The 18671-nt window shown below is 38.9% G+C and overlaps 1 protein-coding gene across 3 annotated transcripts in view; it reads left to right on the top strand.

The window, feature by feature from the left end:
• NF1 (neurofibromin 1) overlaps positions 1–18671 on the top strand; it is an 83727-nt gene that overhangs the window by 15089 nt on the left and 49967 nt on the right. For 2 of the 3 annotated variants that reach the window (XM_074160814.1, XM_074160813.1), the window contains exons 5-29: positions 806–912; positions 1173–1240; positions 1476–1551; positions 2038–2195; positions 2402–2575; positions 2757–2879; positions 3177–3251; positions 4427–4558; positions 5485–5619; positions 6177–6290; positions 7131–7210; positions 8522–8645; positions 10136–10279; positions 10993–11239; positions 11561–11634; positions 11755–11838; positions 12455–12895; positions 13618–13757; positions 14285–14407; positions 14809–14892; positions 15526–15642; positions 16184–16365; positions 16471–16682; positions 17303–17464; positions 18500–18603. In XM_074160814.1, the coding sequence (XP_074016915.1) occupies positions 806–912; positions 1173–1240; positions 1476–1551; positions 2038–2195; positions 2402–2575; positions 2757–2879; positions 3177–3251; positions 4427–4558; positions 5485–5619; positions 6177–6290; positions 7131–7210; positions 8522–8645; positions 10136–10279; positions 10993–11239; positions 11561–11634; positions 11755–11838; positions 12455–12895; positions 13618–13757; positions 14285–14407; positions 14809–14892; positions 15526–15642; positions 16184–16365; positions 16471–16682; positions 17303–17464; positions 18500–18603 (3480 nt within the window). Of the gene's footprint in view, positions 1–805; positions 913–1172; positions 1241–1475; positions 1552–2037; positions 2196–2401; positions 2576–2756; positions 2880–3176; positions 3252–4426; positions 4559–5439; positions 5620–6176; positions 6291–7130; positions 7211–8521; positions 8646–10135; positions 10280–10992; positions 11240–11560; positions 11635–11754; positions 11839–12454; positions 12896–13617; positions 13758–14284; positions 14408–14808; positions 14893–15525; positions 15643–16183; positions 16366–16470; positions 16683–17302; positions 17465–18499; positions 18604–18671 lie in introns of all 3 variants that reach the window. The other variant, XM_074160812.1, reaches the window with a different exon arrangement.

Here is an 18671-nt window from a genome sequence, read left to right as displayed (position 1 = left end):
AAGCAGAGCAGTGGGGACCTTCCCATTCCCAGCGAGGGCTGTTAAGTTTCCCTGGCGTTGGAGAAATGAAGAACTGCTTTTGTGTGTAGTACTAGAAATCGCATTCCGTGTCTAAAACACATCTGTAGCTTTGGAACGAGACGTGGCAATCTTCAGTTTGTGCGAACAGATGATTTAGTTATTAGTGGCTTAGTATCTGATGAGATGTTTAGTAAATCATCTAGTACAAAAGTGTGAAAAGCTGCCATTGTGTTTAAAATGACGTGATTCAACTTCATCCTATTTCTTTTGCCCAGAAAAACATGTCCCGTCTTTAGCTTACAGAGAGCGGTTGGTTGTAGTTCAGCGATATCAAGTACCATCAGTCACGGCTTTGCTCTTGAGAAATCAGCTGGGGCAAGAGGTGCTGCCAGGGAGCAGTGGTCTGAAGGTGTCGTGATTCCATGAACTGAATATTTAGATGAAATATGACAAGATCACTGCTACACTGTGGTAGATAACAGAAGGATTTAGGCAAATCTTGAGCATAAAGAGACTGTTGCCAGATGGTGTTGGTATTTTGTAAGACATCACTGGTATTTCTAGATGCATTTTCAGTATGGAATAAGACTATAATATTAACTCCTAATCATGCAAAGTCTGTCTTTCATTTCTAAACCTGGAAAAGTTTAGCGGAGGAGATCATGTTATATGAGGAGATGATATAATATTGCCCTGCTCTGCAAATGTATAGAATCCTAGGTACATGTTCATACCTGTCTGACATGCTCCGATTGAGACGTTAGTTTACTTTGCGTATTTTTAGATTACAGGAACTGACTGTTTGTTCAGAAGATAATGCTGATGTTCATGATATTGAACTTTTACAGTACATCAGTGTGGATTGTTCAAAACTGAAACGACTCTTACAAGGTATGATTTGAGCCTGTGTTTTGAAATGGTTTTACCTGAATATGGCTAGTTAGAGATGACACGATGATATTGATATGTATATCTTTTTATTGCTGTGTTTTACTCCAAATAGCCATATATTTACCAAAATATTAAAAAATACTTAAGTAGCATAAAGACTTTGGTTTAAAAACTGCTTTGCACTTCAAATGGCTTTTATAATGTGTTGCTTTTTAGAACCAGGTTTCTTTTCTAAATGCAGAAATGTTTTACCTTTACAGAGACTGTTTTCAAGTTTAAAGCCCTTAAGAAAGTAGCTCAGTTAGCTGTTATCAACAGTCTTGAAAAGGTAGGTATTTTAATATTTATCTTCTGTTTCATTGGTTATTTGCAGACTTTATCTAATTTAGGAATAGTTGTGATTCAGTAATTTACTATGAAATATATGTTGGTGCATCCCTTTGCATATGTTTCGCAAGGAATGTTGAGTGATTAGAATTAAGAGTAAAATCTCTTCATTTAAATACATAATTCAGAAAAAATATTAAGCTCTGGAATGTAAAGATGTTTTGTGTTACCTGCAGGCATTTTGGAACTGGGTTGAAAACTATCCTGATGAGTTCACAAAGCTGTACCAGACCCCGCAGACTGACATGGCTGGTAAGGCAGAACAAACGACATCGTGTTCAGAAGTTGGTTTCTCAGCATCTCCGCACTCGCGTTTTGTCCCCTCTTCGCTGCTTGTGCAGCCTGCAAATAAGAAACTAATTTGTGTCGAGCTTTGTCAGGGCAGGCAGGAATACATCACTATCTCTTTTATCTCCTGACTTGCCTTTTAATGTGGTTCACAACACAAAGAAATAAACCCCAAAAGATGGAAACTCTTTAGATACATATTTTTCATCTTGATATGGGAAAAAACTCTTAACAGAACATCACCTGGATTTGTCTCTAGTCAAAAAGCGGAAAATTTATATTTTCAGGAAAACCATGTCTTTAACTGGGTTGATTTTTATCCCCAGTAATGTGCGAAACAGAACTTTTTTCTGCGTAGGTGGAGCTATCCCTCTGCTCTTTTGTACCTATTCTTTACCTTTTCATAATTAAAATTGGTATTGAACTAATTTGGGGTTATATTTTATGCAGATTGTGCAGAGAAGTTGTTTGACTTAGTGGATGGCTTTGCTGAGAGCACAAAACGTAAAGCAGCAGTTTGGCCACTGCAAATCATACTCCTGGTCCTGTGTCCAGAGATAATCCAAGATATAGCAAAGGATGTGGTAGAGGAAACTAAAATGAACAAGGTAACAGAAGAAAAGTATGTGAATTCTGGCTCTTGATTTCTAGAGGATGCTTGTCTTTGCTTATTTTGTATTTCAGGTGTATTTTATTTTGTCTTTCCTGTCAGAAAAACACGATGTTGTTTGTTTTTAATGTTGAAGGATCTAAACACCCTGACCACAGATTGCCAGAGCTCTGGTTATAACTATTCCTGATTTGAATTCTGCAGAAACTGTTCCTGGACAATCTCCGGAAAGCCCTTGCCGGCCACAGTGGGAGCAGGCAGCTGACGGAAAGCGCTGCTATCGCTTGTGTGAAACTGTGCAAAGCATCTACCTACATCAACTGGGAAGATAATTCCGTCATTTTCCTACTAGTGCAGTCCATGGTGGTAGATCTTAAGGTAAAAATGTCTGTTTCCTAACTCAGTGAAGAAATTTGAGTTTTAAAATAATGAAATAGACTTTGAATTTCTCCTGAATTGAATATCTTAGTGTTTTTCAGTGAAAAAGTTTTGTATTGAAAGTAGACAAGAATAATCTTGGTATCTGATATATATATTTGTATTTCTTTGAAACATACAGAATTTGCTGTTTAATCCAAGCAAACCTTTTTCAAGAGGCAATCAAAATGCAGATGTAGACCTTATGATTGACTGCTTAGTCTCCTGCTTCCGCATAAACCCTCATAATAACCAACACTTCAAGGTGAGAACACTGCTTACTGGTAAGTCATTCTCCACGTCCTGTTGATGACCTGTCAATTGGAAAAGATGTGCTAACAGCGGCTGGAAGCTCATAAATAACTTCAACTGTATAAATATCCCTTAAAATTAATCTCTGCGTGTTTTTGTAAATCTTTTCTTGTCTGGTTAGACTTGCTTATGTTTAGATTTGACAGCTTTGTCAATTTAATAAAACGGCTCCAGTATGTTATTCAGTGTGATAAGAAAGAAGGCAAAGAAGGTGGTGTTCCTAAATGGCTTTTATGTATTTTTTTTGTAGATTTGCTTGGCACAGAATTCCCCATCAACATTTCATTACGTACTGGTAAATTCACTCCACCGAATAATCACAAATGTAAGTTCTGAAAGTATTTAATCAGCCCAGCAATCTGTGGCTTCTGTGCAGATCGGTATCTGCTTGTTAAATGCAATGTGACTAGTAAACCAAATCTTGTAGCCTGTATCCACGCAGCAAGAGGTGCTTGCTAGTGAGGAAGGACATAGAAATCTTTGTTCATATTGTCCACCAGTTGGATCCCCAGTTTGAGAGCTCCTATTCCCATATAAAATTTCAACATAAATATATTTTAATACCTCTAATGTAGGATGACAAATGAATCTTATGTTCTCTAGTTTTACAGTAGGTACTGCTTTATTGGCACTTGAAAAACACCCTCAGGACCTTCACCGTTACACCCCCTGCTACAGCTTCTAGTGCATTGACATGGGCGCTGAGGGGAAGAGCTGGCCTCAGGGCTGTGCGCAGGGATTTGATCCAGCATGAAAATCAATAGTGTGAAGTTGTAGTAAATGCTCAGTGCCAGAAATATTTTGAAAGTGGGTGCAGTTGTTTGTATTCAGTGTGTTACTGTACCTTTAAGTTAGTTGTATTTACTAAAGTACAACTTCAGTTTTTATACTGTTCAGAAATACTTTTCTGATTGGTGTGAAAACAGAATCAGTCAGTGTTGAGCAACCAGCCTTACTTAATTTACATAACATTTTCTATTTCATTCATCCCAACATCATAATGAAAACACAGTATTTAAAAAAGGATTAGGCACTTTGACAAATAGGGGAGAAATGCTGCTGTGGGTGTGGTGGTGTATCTGTGGTGGAGTAATACAGCTTTTCAGGTATTATCAAGCACTGAAAATACCAATTTTCTGTTTTGTTTAGTGTGTCAGGATGAACTGAGTGCACATTATTTGTTTTGAAGTATTACTCACTAGCATTCCGTGTCCTGAAATCTACCGTGGTTTCCTGCCTTCATGGTTTCAGAGTTTGTGCTTGTTCAGAAAGAAGCGCAGTGTAGTAAGCAGTTCAGTTGGAAGGATTGCTTCTCTTACAACAGATGTAAACATTACGAGTTTTACAGTGAGAATGCAAAATTAACGTATCGGTAATACTGTGTAAAATACTCTTGTGTAAAATTAGTTATACCACTGCTTTGTAACTGTTAGAGCTGTAAAATAAACCGTATTGTGACTGGTTGGCGATCGGTTGGAGCGTTGCTGTGTTCTGTTGCAGTCGGCGCTGGACTGGTGGCCGAGGATCGACGCCGTGTACTGCCATTCCATGGAGCTGCGCAGCATGTTCAGCGAGACGCTGCACAAAGCCATCCAGGGCTGCGGGGCACACCCAGCCATTCGCATGACGCCGGTAAGACGCCTGAAGAAGCTGTTAAAACACAAACCCTTTGCTTTTCCCATGTCCCTATTCCATTCCAGCTCTTTTATTCATTAGCTTTAAGCTGGAAACTAGAGGGGGGAAGCGCATTGCAATCCCAAAAGCAGCAGAGCGCCTTTCACGCTCTGTGAACTCTGCAGGTTTCGGTGTAGTGACTGTTTCTAGCCAGTTCCTGACGTGTTTCTCAGTTTTCACACTGTTTTTAAACTGGTAGCATAGAAATACTTCTTCTGTAACTGTCTTCTGTGGCTGACTGCTCATTTTAAGCATTCTTGCTGTGTGAATGGTCAGGCAATATGTCCATTCTTGTTCAGTCTGAAAAACAAAAGCATTCTGTATGTGAAGATAATTTCTGAAAACTGCAGTGCTTTTACCATGACTAACACGAGTAGTTTTTCTTTTCATTAGTCTTGCTTGCTTTCCGTTGAGCAATTTGACTGTTTGGTCTTGATGACAGCAACAAAGTAAAAGATTTCTCAACCATTTTGTTCAAAACTTGTAAGTTTAGTGAAAATGACAAACAAGCTCGTGTTGTTGTTTGAGATCTTCACGAATAATAAACTAGACAAAATGGTTTAAAAAGCTGAGTTTCTAAAGAGTATTGTATTCTGTCTTGTGTTGGATATCCACAAGGGCAATTTTTTTGTCCAACTTGCTGTCTCGTAGTTATTTTGGTAGCTGTGTACTAATTTAATCCCTGCTGATACAAGATTAAAATTAATTAAAATATAAATTCTGTAAACTTACTGGAGAGTGATGAACGTCTTTTCGTCTGTGGACATACTGTGGATCAATTAATGCAAGTTCACTTTTCTTAAAATGTGTATTTATATGTGTATGTAACTGCTACATAGACTCCCTTACTGACAATCACTGTGATTTTTTTTTCCTTCCACCAGAGTCTTACATTTAAGGAGAAAATGACAAGCCTTAAATTTAAAGAAAAACCTACTGATCTGGAAACCAGAAGCTACAAGTTCTTGCTGTTATCCTTGGTAAAACTGATCCATGCTGACCCAAAGCTTCTGCTGTGTGTAAGTATATCAAACTATTCATTTATAGTAAAATTTACTTTCGAAGCTACTAAATGAATAAAAATTCAAAACATAAACCTGGCATCAAGGATACTTCCCTACTCATTCTTTTCTCTGGTTATAATGCTTCTGTGCTTTCAAAGGAAAAAGACAAAGCCAGAAAGAAGCTGTAAGAAATTGTACAGAACCAGAGAAAGAGAACGAAAGGAGAATAAAGCTCTGTAACTCTGCAGGGGATGGGGGGAGGACCGGGGAATAGAACAAGAAGAAAATTAAAATAAGGGAAATTAGTCATCATTTCAATGAGTGAAAAGACAGATGCGCTCTTAGATCTTCCGTTTTCTCAGGTCTGTTTATTGTTTAATTTAGAAATATTTCAATTCTGTTAAAGGTATGATATGCAAGGGGTATCATAGCTTAAAAATTAAGGAGGTACTCTCTTAAAGATCCAGAAATCCACCTAGTTTAATTCCAGGAATGCTGTCGTGGCGGTCAGGAACACGGTCAGTTATTAAAAAGTTTTACAACTTAAACATGCTTTCCTTTGTGCTTTTCAGAACCCAAGGAAGCAAGGGCCTGAGACGCAAGGCAGCACGGCGGAGTTAATCACGGGCCTCGTCCAGCTGGTTCCGCAGTCCAGCATGCCAGATATAGCACAAGAAGCCATGGAGGTGAGGGGTGGACGTTCTTCACGCCAAATGATTAGCACACAGACAAAGTAGGGCTTTTGTAGCACCTCTGGAGCATTGATTAGCTGTGAAGTTCTGTATCTCAGAGTTGCTCTCTATTGATCTTTTCCTAAATGTCTTCTACATCAGAAGTTTTACAGGAGAAAATTCCAAAAAGCGATTTGAGCTGCCTCTTGTGACCGCCCTGCACCTCGTAGCGGGGCTTCTCCCTCCCTGGTCTCTAGCTTCCCATTCCAAAAAGTGCACTGGAGAGTGTGTGCTTCGTTGACAGCTTTCGTGTTTTAGGTTTTCACAGGTAGACTGGAAAAGGGGTTAACTATACCTATATGCTGTTAAAGCTTTACATAAGTAGTTGAATTTTAGTCCATAAACTAAGGCTTTTTTGTTAAACTTTGCCTCAACAAGAATTGCCACAAATACCGTCAATATAGTACTACCTATCAATATATAAAATACCTATTTCTTGATAGTTTAATGGTAGAATTCGAGACTATTTCTTGTTTAAGAATAATCCTTTTCGGTGTGAAGGTCTCTGGGGAAGTTTCTGTTGGGTGGTAATAGCCCTATGGTCACCCACGGGAACTCAGAAATTGGGAGGTTTTGGCCGTTCCGTAATTGGATTTTGGTGTACTGTTCAGTCTTCAGTCTTTAATGATCTTAATCCCTAATCTACCTGAGTATTGGTTTATCTGCCTGAGAATCTCTATTTTTTGTTGTTTTTAAAGCAATTAATTACCATGTGATTGCACCTGTTTCCCTGCCCATGCTGATGTACTTTGTAAATACCTGCCTTTAAGTGAAAGCACTTTGTTTGGGATTTAGGCCTTGCTAGTTCTGCACCAGTTGGACAGCATCGACTTGTGGAATCCTGATGCTCCCATAGAAACATTCTGGGAAATCAGGTATGGAAGTTAATTTTGTAAATTAGAGAAGTAGATGCTTTGATTGGTCTTCTCTTTTGAAATAGCTGTGAGTGTTTTGGGAAACCTATGCAACATCGGCATGAACCCGCAGTCAAAATTATTATGTGCGTTCAGTATAACATTTTATCTTCCTTATACTCTATGAATTTAACAAAAATATCCCATATGTTTTGCTGGCTTTCTTAATGACTCTCTTCAGCCTGATGTTAAGGTGTAGAAATGATTATTAGTTTGAAAAGTTAGAGACTTTTCCACCTCATTCAAATGTTTACTACGTGTTTAAGTTCTGTGTTCTCTTTTCGGGGCTGAGGGAGGGTAATGCTAAGCAGTTCTAACAGTGTGGATTTGCTGCTCTTGGCTCTGAAGCCCTCGCCTCAAGAAGGTAGTAGTTTGCTCTGACCTGGGATCTTTCCTGTGTATTTAAAGAATATTTATTCATTAAAGTCCTCTTGCTTTTTATAACTTCACAGCAGCTGTTGCGGTTGATTTCTTGGAGAATATTAAGGACAATGACATCCCAAAAAATTCAGAATTACACAAAACGCTAAACCAAAAAATAGGAATCTGTAAACTCAGATTTCTAAGAATTGCATGAACTAAACAATTTTAAAAAGAAATATTTGGTGATCTAACCCGTGTTGGTAGAGATGTTTGGTTTAGAGGCAAGGGAGCGAGAGCCTGGGAGGAACACTGAGCGGCATCAGCGAATTGGCTGTGAGGCTGCTGAGCCCCCCGAGGCGGGCACTAACTGGAACTCATTGCTGTAATTAATAGTAGTAGAAATGAGTTTGTGGTCTGTTTGGGCTGGGGGAAAAAAACCCATTGAAATGGACACTAATTTGGACCCTTTGGCAGTTTTAACAGAGAGTGTGAGGCCTGAATGGATATGAAGAAGGAACATCCCTAGATGTGTTCCTTCCAGAGCAGAGTTGAGACACGTTGTCAGAGCAGTGTAGGTAAAGTCGTGCCGCCCCTGTCTGTGCTGTATCTGTTCTGTGGGTAGATGGAGGACTTCGGAACCCACAGCCCCGGAGTCCGGACTTCTGCCAAGTACCCAAATGGCTTAACTTCCTCTAGGGAACTGCAAAGGCCAGCTGGGCGGTGGGAAGGGCCAGCGGGGAGCTTCTCCTTTACAGTACACACCTATATTACATCTATTATTAAAAGCTGATGCTAGTATATGTATAGGAAATTCATGCTAATTGCCTATTTCTATGTAAAACGTAGTAGTATCTTCAAAAATGTTATTACTAGATTATAAAGCTAATGCTGAGTTTCATTTTGCTGCAGTTCACAAATGCTTTTTTATATCTGCAAGAAGCTAACTAGTCATCAGATGCTCAGCAGTACGGAAATCCTCAAGTGGCTGCGAGAAATTCTCATCTGTAGGAATAAATTTCTTCTAAAAAACAAAGTAAGTAAATGTTAACATCTATGTTAGGATGTTAACGACATGTTAGGATCATTAAAGTGGATTGCTCTCGGTTTTGTCACTCCCTTTATTTAGCAGTTTATTTTCATGATTGGAAGAGATTTAATGGCTACACCTACACTTCTGTTCTCTGATTTCCTCTCTGCTGAGAGACGGTGCTTTGTGAGGCATCCTTGGCTGGGACTGTTAACCAAAGTTAGGTTTAGGATTTTAATTTTGTTTTACTTTAGCTACACAGGTTGTCTTACTTGCCCAGAAAATGTATGTTTTGCAGAAACCTGGTGCCTGATACCTATTTGCCTAATACAAAGAGAAATAGTCCACAAGGTGAGGAAAAGGGAAAGTTAGTTATGATAAAATATACTTCTTCATGGATGAAATAAAAATTTCTTTTTGGATCTCACGTTCATGTGAGTCCTAGAATTCTGCCTTGCTTCTTTCCAATAATCTCAAGAGACTCTTTCCAAGCCAGACCCACATTGTAATGCTATAGTTAGCTGGAATTAAATCCAGACGTGCTATATTTCTTTCTGAATTAAAGATCTACTAAAAAAAGTAAAGGTTTTCTGTTTTTTCTATCTGCCTGAAAGTAGCTGTGCTAACACGAGAAGGAGACTATCTTATGTGTAGTATATAGTGTGCTTTAAAAGTCTTCTTTCAGCAACAGGATTTTTACCTTTAAATCACTTTTTTTCTTCTGTTTTCAACCGTGGGAGCTTGTTACTGATGGGCACTACTTGTCTGGGTTGATGCTGAGCACTGGCCTTTCTTCTTTGCCATCTCCAGTTTAATGTGTATTTGTAAAATCTAACCTCACGTATTGCAGCTGAAGACGGCAGGCATTCTGGCTTTCTGTTCAGCAACGCTTTTACGCTTGGCCTCTAAGTGGAAATAACTGTCCTTCAAGTAGAGAGTATGCTTAATTTGTCATTCTCCTTCCAGTTATGAAGTAATTAAAAATGTCTTTCCTCTTAGTGCTTAGAGGATGGTCATTAATATACCAGGATGAGAAAAAGATAATAGTTCTTATTAGAGCTCTGCTTCGCAGTCTCAGTTCCTGCTTTTCTGATCTAATATAAAATGTATAGAATAAAATGTACAGTACTCCCAAGTTGGCTTCTTTAGACTTAATTACATCTAAATTATAATTATATTTATGTTAGTATTTGTTCTGTGGAGTAAACCCAAGAAGCCTATCAGGCTTTCAGGAGGCTCCAAGAAAGGCAGGAAAAGGCATCATTTTGTGCTTACTTCAAGGTGATGTTTTTTGAAGATGACTCTCCAGATAATTTCTTAAAGGGAAATACCTTTCTGAGATACCGTTAATTTGGGTGACTTTATAGAGCCCTGAGAGCACCAGTGTGAAAAGTACTGTGTAAATGTTGAAGAGTTTTTTACCTTCACGAATTCTGTCCTTTTTAGCCCTTTTTAAAAATAAGTTGATTTGTTACTTTTGTTCCATCTCTTCCTAGCAATCAGACAGGAGTTCCTGCCACTTCCTCTTCCTTTATGATGTCTCTGGAGGTGGAACGAGTCAAATTTCCCTTGACCATGAAGAGATGATACGCTGTGCTCCAGGAGCTACCCTCAGGAAAGGGAAAGGGAATTCTTCCATGGTAAGTAATATATGATAATAATTCTTTTTAACACTTGGGGAGAAAAACCCACATGCAGTTAGAAATTAAATTACTTCGAGAGTAATTTTTAAAAATAAAATTAACTTTCTGAGGAGGAAAAGACATTTGTATCCTGTATAACGTGTCTAATATGCTGGTTAATAATGATTCAGACTTTAAAAAGCCAGACCTTTTTCAAGTTAAAATGGTGAATAATTTTTTTTCTTAGGATTGCACATGGCATCCCTACACATTAGTCTGTTGTTAATAAATCTGAGACCTCGCTTTGGAAGGTGTTGTGTGCAGTCTGAATGTAGCGTGAAGGATCATAAAATCACACACTTCAGTAAAATACACCCTTTCACAGACAAGTTTCTCAAGCCTAGTTTTACTGCCAGGTCTAGCTGCAGGAAAACAATGAAGAGGATATTTAGAACATCTTTTATAAACCAAAGCTTTCATTTTGTGTTTTAATGTACACTTTTCTGTACCAGTAAGATTTTCCTAAGTCCATGGTTATCCTTATGAAAGGAGCAGGTTCTCAGCCACTGTGTTCACGCAGCAGCACATAAGAGCTCTGATCGTGTTTAGGATTGCTTATTCCTACTGGAATAAAAGCAGTTTTACAGAACAATTGGGATAAGGCTGATTTTTAATAAAATTGCCGTATTCATAAGCCATATTACCAAATTTGGAAATCTCTGTTTCCCAAGGAAAGTACAGCAGGATGCAGCGGAACACCCATTTGTCGCCAGGCCCAAACGAAGCTGGAAGTTGCCTTATACATGTTTTTGTGGAGCCCGGATATCGAGGCAGTCCTTGTTGCCATGTCCTGTTTCCGTCACCTCTGTGAGGAAGCAGATATCAGATGCGGAGTAGATGAAGTCTCAGTGCATAATTTTTTGCCAAACTACAATACTTTCATGGAGTTTGCATCTGTTAGCAATATGATGTCAACAGGTAGGAATCATGAATCTGTAAAATAGCTTTCTACATATATAATAAGACTATTATTCGTATTTGAATTCTTTAAACAGATTGAGATTCTTGATTTAATTGCTACTCTTGCTTTCACTGAAATATCTTAATTGGAATTGCCAGAAAGAGTAGAGAATTTGGGTGACTGAGTTCATATTTTGAAGTGTGACAAGAGGAATCCTTTTCTAAACACTTTAAGGGGATATGTTCCTCTGTTAATTAAATAATTACTTTCAAAGTTCTCATATTTGACATAGGTGGGTTTGCAAAAAACTGAGTTAAATGTTCTGTGCTCCTTTGTAGGGAGAGCAGCTCTTCAGAAAAGAGTGATGGCCTTGTTAAGACGCATTGAACATCCAACTGCAGGAAACACAGAGGTAAACTTTCTTCTGAATTCATATACTCTTTGCATGCATTTTTTTTTTTTTTTTTTGAAAACAGAAAATACTGTTGCTACAAGTAGTTCTGAAGTTAAATCTTGATGTATCTTATTTTAGGCCTGGGAGGATACACATGCAAAATGGGAACAAGCTACAAAACTAATCCTTAACTATCCAAAGACCAAAATGGAAGACGGGCAGGTGACTATGAATTTTTCCATAGGTTCAACCCTTAGAAATTCAAAATAATTCTTTAAGCTTACTTATTTTAAGGAATTGAACTTTAATCTAGAAGATGAGTTTTGTAGACAGACTTAAGTCCGTTGAAAGTATTCCAGAAAAATAATGGTAATCATTTGTCCAGTGTGTTTACTAAGAGACCAAGAAGTAATTTGACTTACGTTGCTGTAACAGAGGTGGAGGCTGAGCTTAAAAATTAAAAAAATTGAAAAAAAAGATTAGTGAAAACTCTGGAATACAACTAGAGAAAGGTTGAAATCCTTTTCACTGGAAGCTTTAAGCAAGCTGCTGGCTGTCATGGTTTAAATACACTTTATCCTGGCGCGGAGCAGGGAATTGGCCGGGCAACCCCCTTCAGGCTTTTTCAGCCCCTCTTTTGCAGCTTCTCTAAACAGAGCACCTCTGCATAGATTTCTGTTTGTGCTATCACAACAGGCTGTAAAAGGTGAATCTTAGAAAATTCTTGAGGCTGGAACTGTAAGTGGTAGGAGGTGTTATGGGATACTTTAAAATTCTGATCTCTCTCCATCAGTTGTATTGAATTGAAGAGATTTCGTCTTTGGCCGATCTTTTTCAGGTTGCTGAAAGTCTTCATAAGACAATTGTTAAGAGACGAATGTCACACGTGAGTGGGGGAGGCTCCATAGACTTGTCTGACACGGATTCTCTCCAGGAGTGGATCAACATGACGGGGTTCCTGTGTGCCCTCGGCGGGGTGTGCCTGCAGCATCGCAGCAACGTGGGGCTGGCCACCTACAGCCCCCCCATGGGGCCCGTCAACGAGAGAAAGGGCTCCATGATATCCATGGTCTCCACCGAGGGCAACACGGAGACTCCCGTCAGCAAATTCATTGACCGGCTGTTGACCCTGATGGTCTGCAACCACGAGAAGGTGGGACTGCAGATACGGACGAATATTAAAGATCTGGTGGGTCTGGAGCTGAGTCCGGCGCTTTACCCAATGCTGTTTAACAAGCTGAAGAATACCATCAGCAAGTTTTTTGATTCTCAAGGACAGGTAAAGCGTTGATATATTCCTTCACATTTCTGTCTTAATAAAAAGCATGTCTTGTCTTTCATGTAGGTAACTGAAATTTATACCTGTTCATGTTTTATACAAAAAACCTGCCGGTGTTGTGATTGTATTTGACAGCGTGCATTGATAGTTATTGTATTTGTGATTCCAGGCTGTATTTAACATCAAATAATGGGAAACATTCTTGAGTTCTAAGTCAACTCTGAGTACAGAATCTGTGAGAATGTTCTTAGAATCATTACAGCTGGTAATATTGACATATTTAGCCTTGACATATATTGGAATTTTTTTGGCTAGGTGATACTGGAAAAATGCTTGTCTGTTAAGTTTTTGAAATGCTGCACTATATTTGATAAATAACCCTTTTTTAGGGGTTTGTGTATTTCACTGAATTTCACTGAATTTTTAGAGTTGGAAGGGACCATAGAGATCATCTAGTCCCACTCCCCTGCTGAAGCAGGATTGCCCAGAGCATGTCAGAGCACGTTACTCAGGACTGCATCCAGGCGGGTCTTGAAAATCTCCAAAGAAGGGGAGTCCACAACCTCCCTGGGCAGCCTGTTCCAGGGCTCTGGCACCCTCACTGTGAAGGAGTTTTTTCTCATATTTGAGTGGAACTTCCTATGTTCCAACTTGTGCCCGTTGCCCCTCGTCCTCTCCCTGGCAACCACTGGAAATTAAGACCTGCAATTTTCTTCCTGTAGGTTTTGTTAACTGAGACCAACACACAGTTTGTAGAGCAAACCATTGCTATAATGAAGAATTTGCTGGACAATCATACAGAGGGGAGCTCAGAACACCTGGGACAAGCCAGTATTGAGACAATGATGTTAAACCTGGTTAGGTAAGAAATCCTGTTCACCTGTACAGGGTAATATGTTTAAAAGCGAGGTAGGCCCTTCTGGTTTATATCTTTTCTGCCTGGATCCGCAGAGAAGCAGCAGCTGATGGTTCTGACAACTTCAGTAATGGTGGAGGTCATTTATACTGTAGCATAAAGTGTGCTGATGGAGGGTGACCTTTTTCTTCTTTAAAGAACTAACCATTCCATGGCTTGGCCCCATTCTTGGAAGCGTTCCTGGTTTCTCTTCTGTGCAATGGTGCTAGTGGTTAAAAGCCAGATTTCTGTTCAATTTCATACTAATAGAAAACTTCTTTGGCCAGAAGAAATTTGGTACTGGTCTTATCTGATGCTGGCTTGGGAAATACAGAGAGGTAGCCCAGGCACTTGGTCACCCGTTGTGCAGGTCTGCGGGGTCAACCAGCGCCTGGGATCCAGCGGGGGGCTGACAGGGTTTCTCAGGCGTGTGGGCATGTGCTGGGAAGCAGCGTCACGCATTGAATCAGTCTTTTTTTGCTTTTTTTCTGCAGGTATGTGCGTGTCCTTGGAAATCTGGTACATGCAATTCAAATAAAAACTAAGCTGTGTCAGTTAGTAGAAGTAATGATGGAGAGGAGAGATGACCTTTCGTTTTGCCAAGAAATGAAATTTAGGTAAGTGTTGCATTATATAACTTCTGGGATAGTGTAACGTGGACAAGTGCGGTTTTGTTTCGTTTCGTGTTTACTATCCTTATATCAGGAATACTTCTTACTTAGTCCTCCCTTTGTCTTCAGGATAATTTAGAGGCTGGTGCAGCATTAAAATTTTATTTTGATTGTGGGGATACTAAACACATGTAAAATGTTTGTGTGTGATACAGACTGGGGTATTAATTGGTATAATAAAATTAGTTCAGTTCATCTTCATTGTGTGGTGTAGTAATTATTACACTGAATTTGTAATTGCTAAGAGTGATGCCAACAGTAGTAAGTGTGTTTGGGGGAAGGGTTGTTCAAAAAAAAGAAAACCACAACAAAACCCAAAGCTAAAGCAATATCTCTATATGTAACAGGAACAAAATGGTGGAATATTTGACGGACTGGGTTATGGGAACATCTAATCAAGCAACAGATGAGGATGTGAAATGCTTGACAAGGTAAGAAAGAGCATGATCCAACTGGGGCTACAGTTGGGAACACTGATCCTGGCGGCATCGGATACCTACAGATGAGCAGGCTCTTGTGGACTTCCTTCAGTGGTAGTAATTTTAAGGAAAAGACAAAAATTGAAACTTTAGTTTTGTTGAGCAGCAACAGAGTGATATTTAATGCATAGTCTTAACTGGCTCTTGAGATGTGCTTTTTTTTTTGTTTTTTTTGTGGTTGTTTTGTTTTTTACATCTACTGAATTTAATTCCTTTTAATACCTTTTCTGATTTAGCATTAGGATTGAACGCTTTATTTGCTAGAGCTGTATCTTCATATGATGCATTCTGAAGAATAAAATCATCAATAATTGTAGTGTTGAATTTATACTTTTTTTTTTAGTGACAAATTTGGTTTGTTGGCCTTAGTAGATATATTGCTTGAACCCATACCGCGAAATGCAGTAGCCATAGTCTTGATGGACACAGATTTACTAGAATAATTATTTTTTTTAAAAAATTCTTTTCAGCTGCAGTTAGGCATATAAGGAAAAGGGACTCGGCACCGGGGGGGAAATGATCACGGGGAAGGAGAGACTACTCCTGCTGAACTAATTCACAGCTGCATAAAACTTCCATTTTCAGAGACCTGGACCAAGCGAGTATGGAAGCAGTGGTCTCTCTGCTTGCTGGGCTGCCACTCCAGCCTGAAGAAGGAGATGGTGTTGAGTTGATGGAAGCGAAATCTCAGTTATTTCTTAAGTAAATAGTGACTTTTAACTATTTTTCTATACAATGACTAAGTAGATGCACCAGGTGACAAACTATGGTTTTTTTGTCTGGCAGAAATAGTTGTATTATCCACACAAGAATTGCCTCTTGTATATCCCATTTCACAAATCTCTGCCTCCTAGGTTTAAGGAAACATTTTCAGTTAGAAAACAATTATAAAATTTGGCTTTGTTTCTGCTTAATGTGGCTGTATGCTTGGGATGGATTACTGTGCTTTGATACTATATTTTTATCCATAAGACTTAAAATCTCTTTGAAGACATCTGTTTGTAAAGACACACCTGTGAAATTCACTTGCCTTGAAAATTCACATACCAATTTTGGGACAGTGCTTTCTGGTTTTCACAACACACTTGAAAGTTTGGATTATGCTGCAAGAGAGATTTCTTGGGGCAGTTCTGAGATTTTTCACGAGGTTTATTTTCCATTTGTTGCTGCATGCACATCTTTTTCAGATGGTTGCCTTTGCAGAATCTGCTTTACTTACCCAAGTCTTTGTCTTTTGCCTTAGATACTTCACACTGTTCATGAACCTTCTAAATGATTGCAGTGAGGTTGAGGATGAAAGTGCACAAACAGGTGGCAGGAAGCGTGGGATGTCTCGAAGGCTGGCGTCGCTGCGGCACTGCACTGTGCTCGCTATGTCCAATTTACTCAACGCCAACGTGGACAGTGGTCTCATGCACTCAATAGGTAAAGTAGCTAGAGATAACTGTGCATAAATGAATGCGTAATGAAGACATTGGTATTTAATTTATTTTTACATCTTCCTTAGTAGTTCTGGGTTTTTTTAATCAGGCTTGGGCTATCATAAAGATCTCCAAACAAGAGCTACGTTTATGGAAGTCCTCACCAAAATTCTGCAGCAGGGGACAGAGTTCGATACGTTAGCAGAGACAGTGCTAGCGGATCGGTTTGAGAGATTGGTGGAGTTGGTTACAATGATGGGTGATCAGGGGGAGCTTCCTATTGCTATGGCTTTAGCCAATGTGGTGCCTTGTTCTCAGTGGGTAAGTTGATTCACGCATTTTATTTCCTATGTTTTTGAAAATATTAAGACCTTACTTGAAGTAAAAATTAGTGCAAACATTGAGAGCGTAACAACAGTCTGCTAAAGAGAGATTAGACCTACCGTTCATGAGAGCTACCTTTCTTAGGATATTCCTGGAAAACGTATTGAATCTAATTGTCAGAGATCTTGATTATAAACTGCATTTTTATAGTAAATTTTTAGTTAATATCTAGGAATAATTTTATATACACTTATTGTAATAAATGTATCTGTTTGGGTTGGTTATTGTGTGTGCTGTAGTGCAGACAAACAAAACAGTGTATTTGCTCCTCTAGATCTTAGCGAGATGAATTGGGCTTTGTTATACAGCAGAATAACTGCTTATCTCTCTGGACTAACCACTCTGCATTTGTGTGACTGGACATCGTGAGGCAGACTTTTAGACAAGCAATAGCATAGGAAAGATTTAAAGAGAGATTGTGTGTGCTTAATTTCATATTTACATGCAAGTCTCCATAGCAAATGTAAAGTATTAGTACAAACTCGGTGTTGTTTTCATAATTCTTTTTTTTCCTGTAGTTGCTTTGGTCTGATTAATATTTCATTGCTTCTTTTAAGGATGAGCTAGCTCGAGTCCTGGTCACACTCTTTGATTCCCGGCACTTGCTCTACCAGCTGCTCTGGAATATGTTTTCAAAGGAAGTTGAACTGGCAGATTCCATGCAGACGCTCTTCCGAGGAAACAGCTTAGCCAGTAAAATAATGACTTTCTGTTTTAAGGTATATTTTCTTATTTCTCTCTGCTACAGATCACTTCAGTAACGTGAAAAGTTTATGAAAATACAAAACTACCAGTCTGTGGTGTTAAGCATTTGAGTAACTGGATTAGATGAACACAGTAGAGAGTTGCCTTTGGGGCTGGGTTTAAGTTACTCTCAGCTCTCACATCTGTTAAGTTCAGGGAGTTCTGCTTTTAATGTTTTAATGTTTGATAAACTAAATCTTGTAGATCTCTTACGCTCAGGCCCAACTGAAAAATACAAACCCTCCTAGAACTCACCTTTTGCCAAGACTTTATAACTCAACCAGTTAGGCTTAAACTTGCATTTAGTCTTCTTGGAAGTCTCCAAGGCAATAAAGGGTTCATCTTGCCTAATCTTTATTTTCTGCATGGCAAAGAAGAAAACGGGTTGCAGTAACAAAAACGTTTGGAAGATTTGTAGATTTCAACAGAGATTATTAGTTATTTAGAAAACATAACTTATTTGCTACAAAAGGCTAACATCTGTTCGTTTAAAGTTTAAATATAAAGTTTTAGTTATCTTAAAGTCTTTTCCTAAATAATCTTCAGTCATAATAGAGCTCTTTGAACTTCTGATACGAGCGACTGGGGGGCCAGTACCAGCTTGGAGGCTGTTCCTGGTGGTCCTTTAGTAACAGACAGTTTAAAGGTGGGGAGTCAAACTCTCTCAGGTCTTGTTTGTGCTTCCATTTCAGTTTAAAAAGTTGTGTCCAAGCAGAGATGAAGAGCTGGGTCAGTGTGCTCTAAGAAACAATCCCATCTGGTTGTTGTGGTTATTGAAGTCACCTATAGTTTTCTCTAAATTGGAAATTAATTAACATACTTGTAGAAATTGGTCACGGTTATGTTTCAGCAGTGAGACTATAATACAGAACATCAGTTTTACAGAAATCTGGCTTATGCCAAAACAAATCAAATGGTTACAGGCTCTTTTAACGCTTACAGAATTTTGGGCTGTTCCTGTGAGTTGCTGTGTTAATCCAGCTGCCTATTCCCATTTTCTTTCTGCACAGGTATATGGTGCTACGTATTTGCAGAAGCTTTTGGAACCTTTATTGAGGACTGTGATCACATCCTCTGAATGGCAGCATGTTAGCTTTGAGGTGGATCCAACAAGGTTTGAGATTCAAGGGGGGGAGCAAATGTATTTATTTGTAAACACAATTCCCAATCATTGTAAATATA

This window comes from Numenius arquata, chromosome 18 (assembly GCF_964106895.1).
Source record: "Numenius arquata chromosome 18, bNumArq3.hap1.1, whole genome shotgun sequence".
NCBI lineage: Eukaryota > Metazoa > Chordata > Aves > Charadriiformes > Scolopacidae > Numenius > Numenius arquata.
The sequence above is the reverse complement of the archived record's forward strand: the minus strand, read 5'-3'. Positions and strand labels throughout refer to the sequence as shown.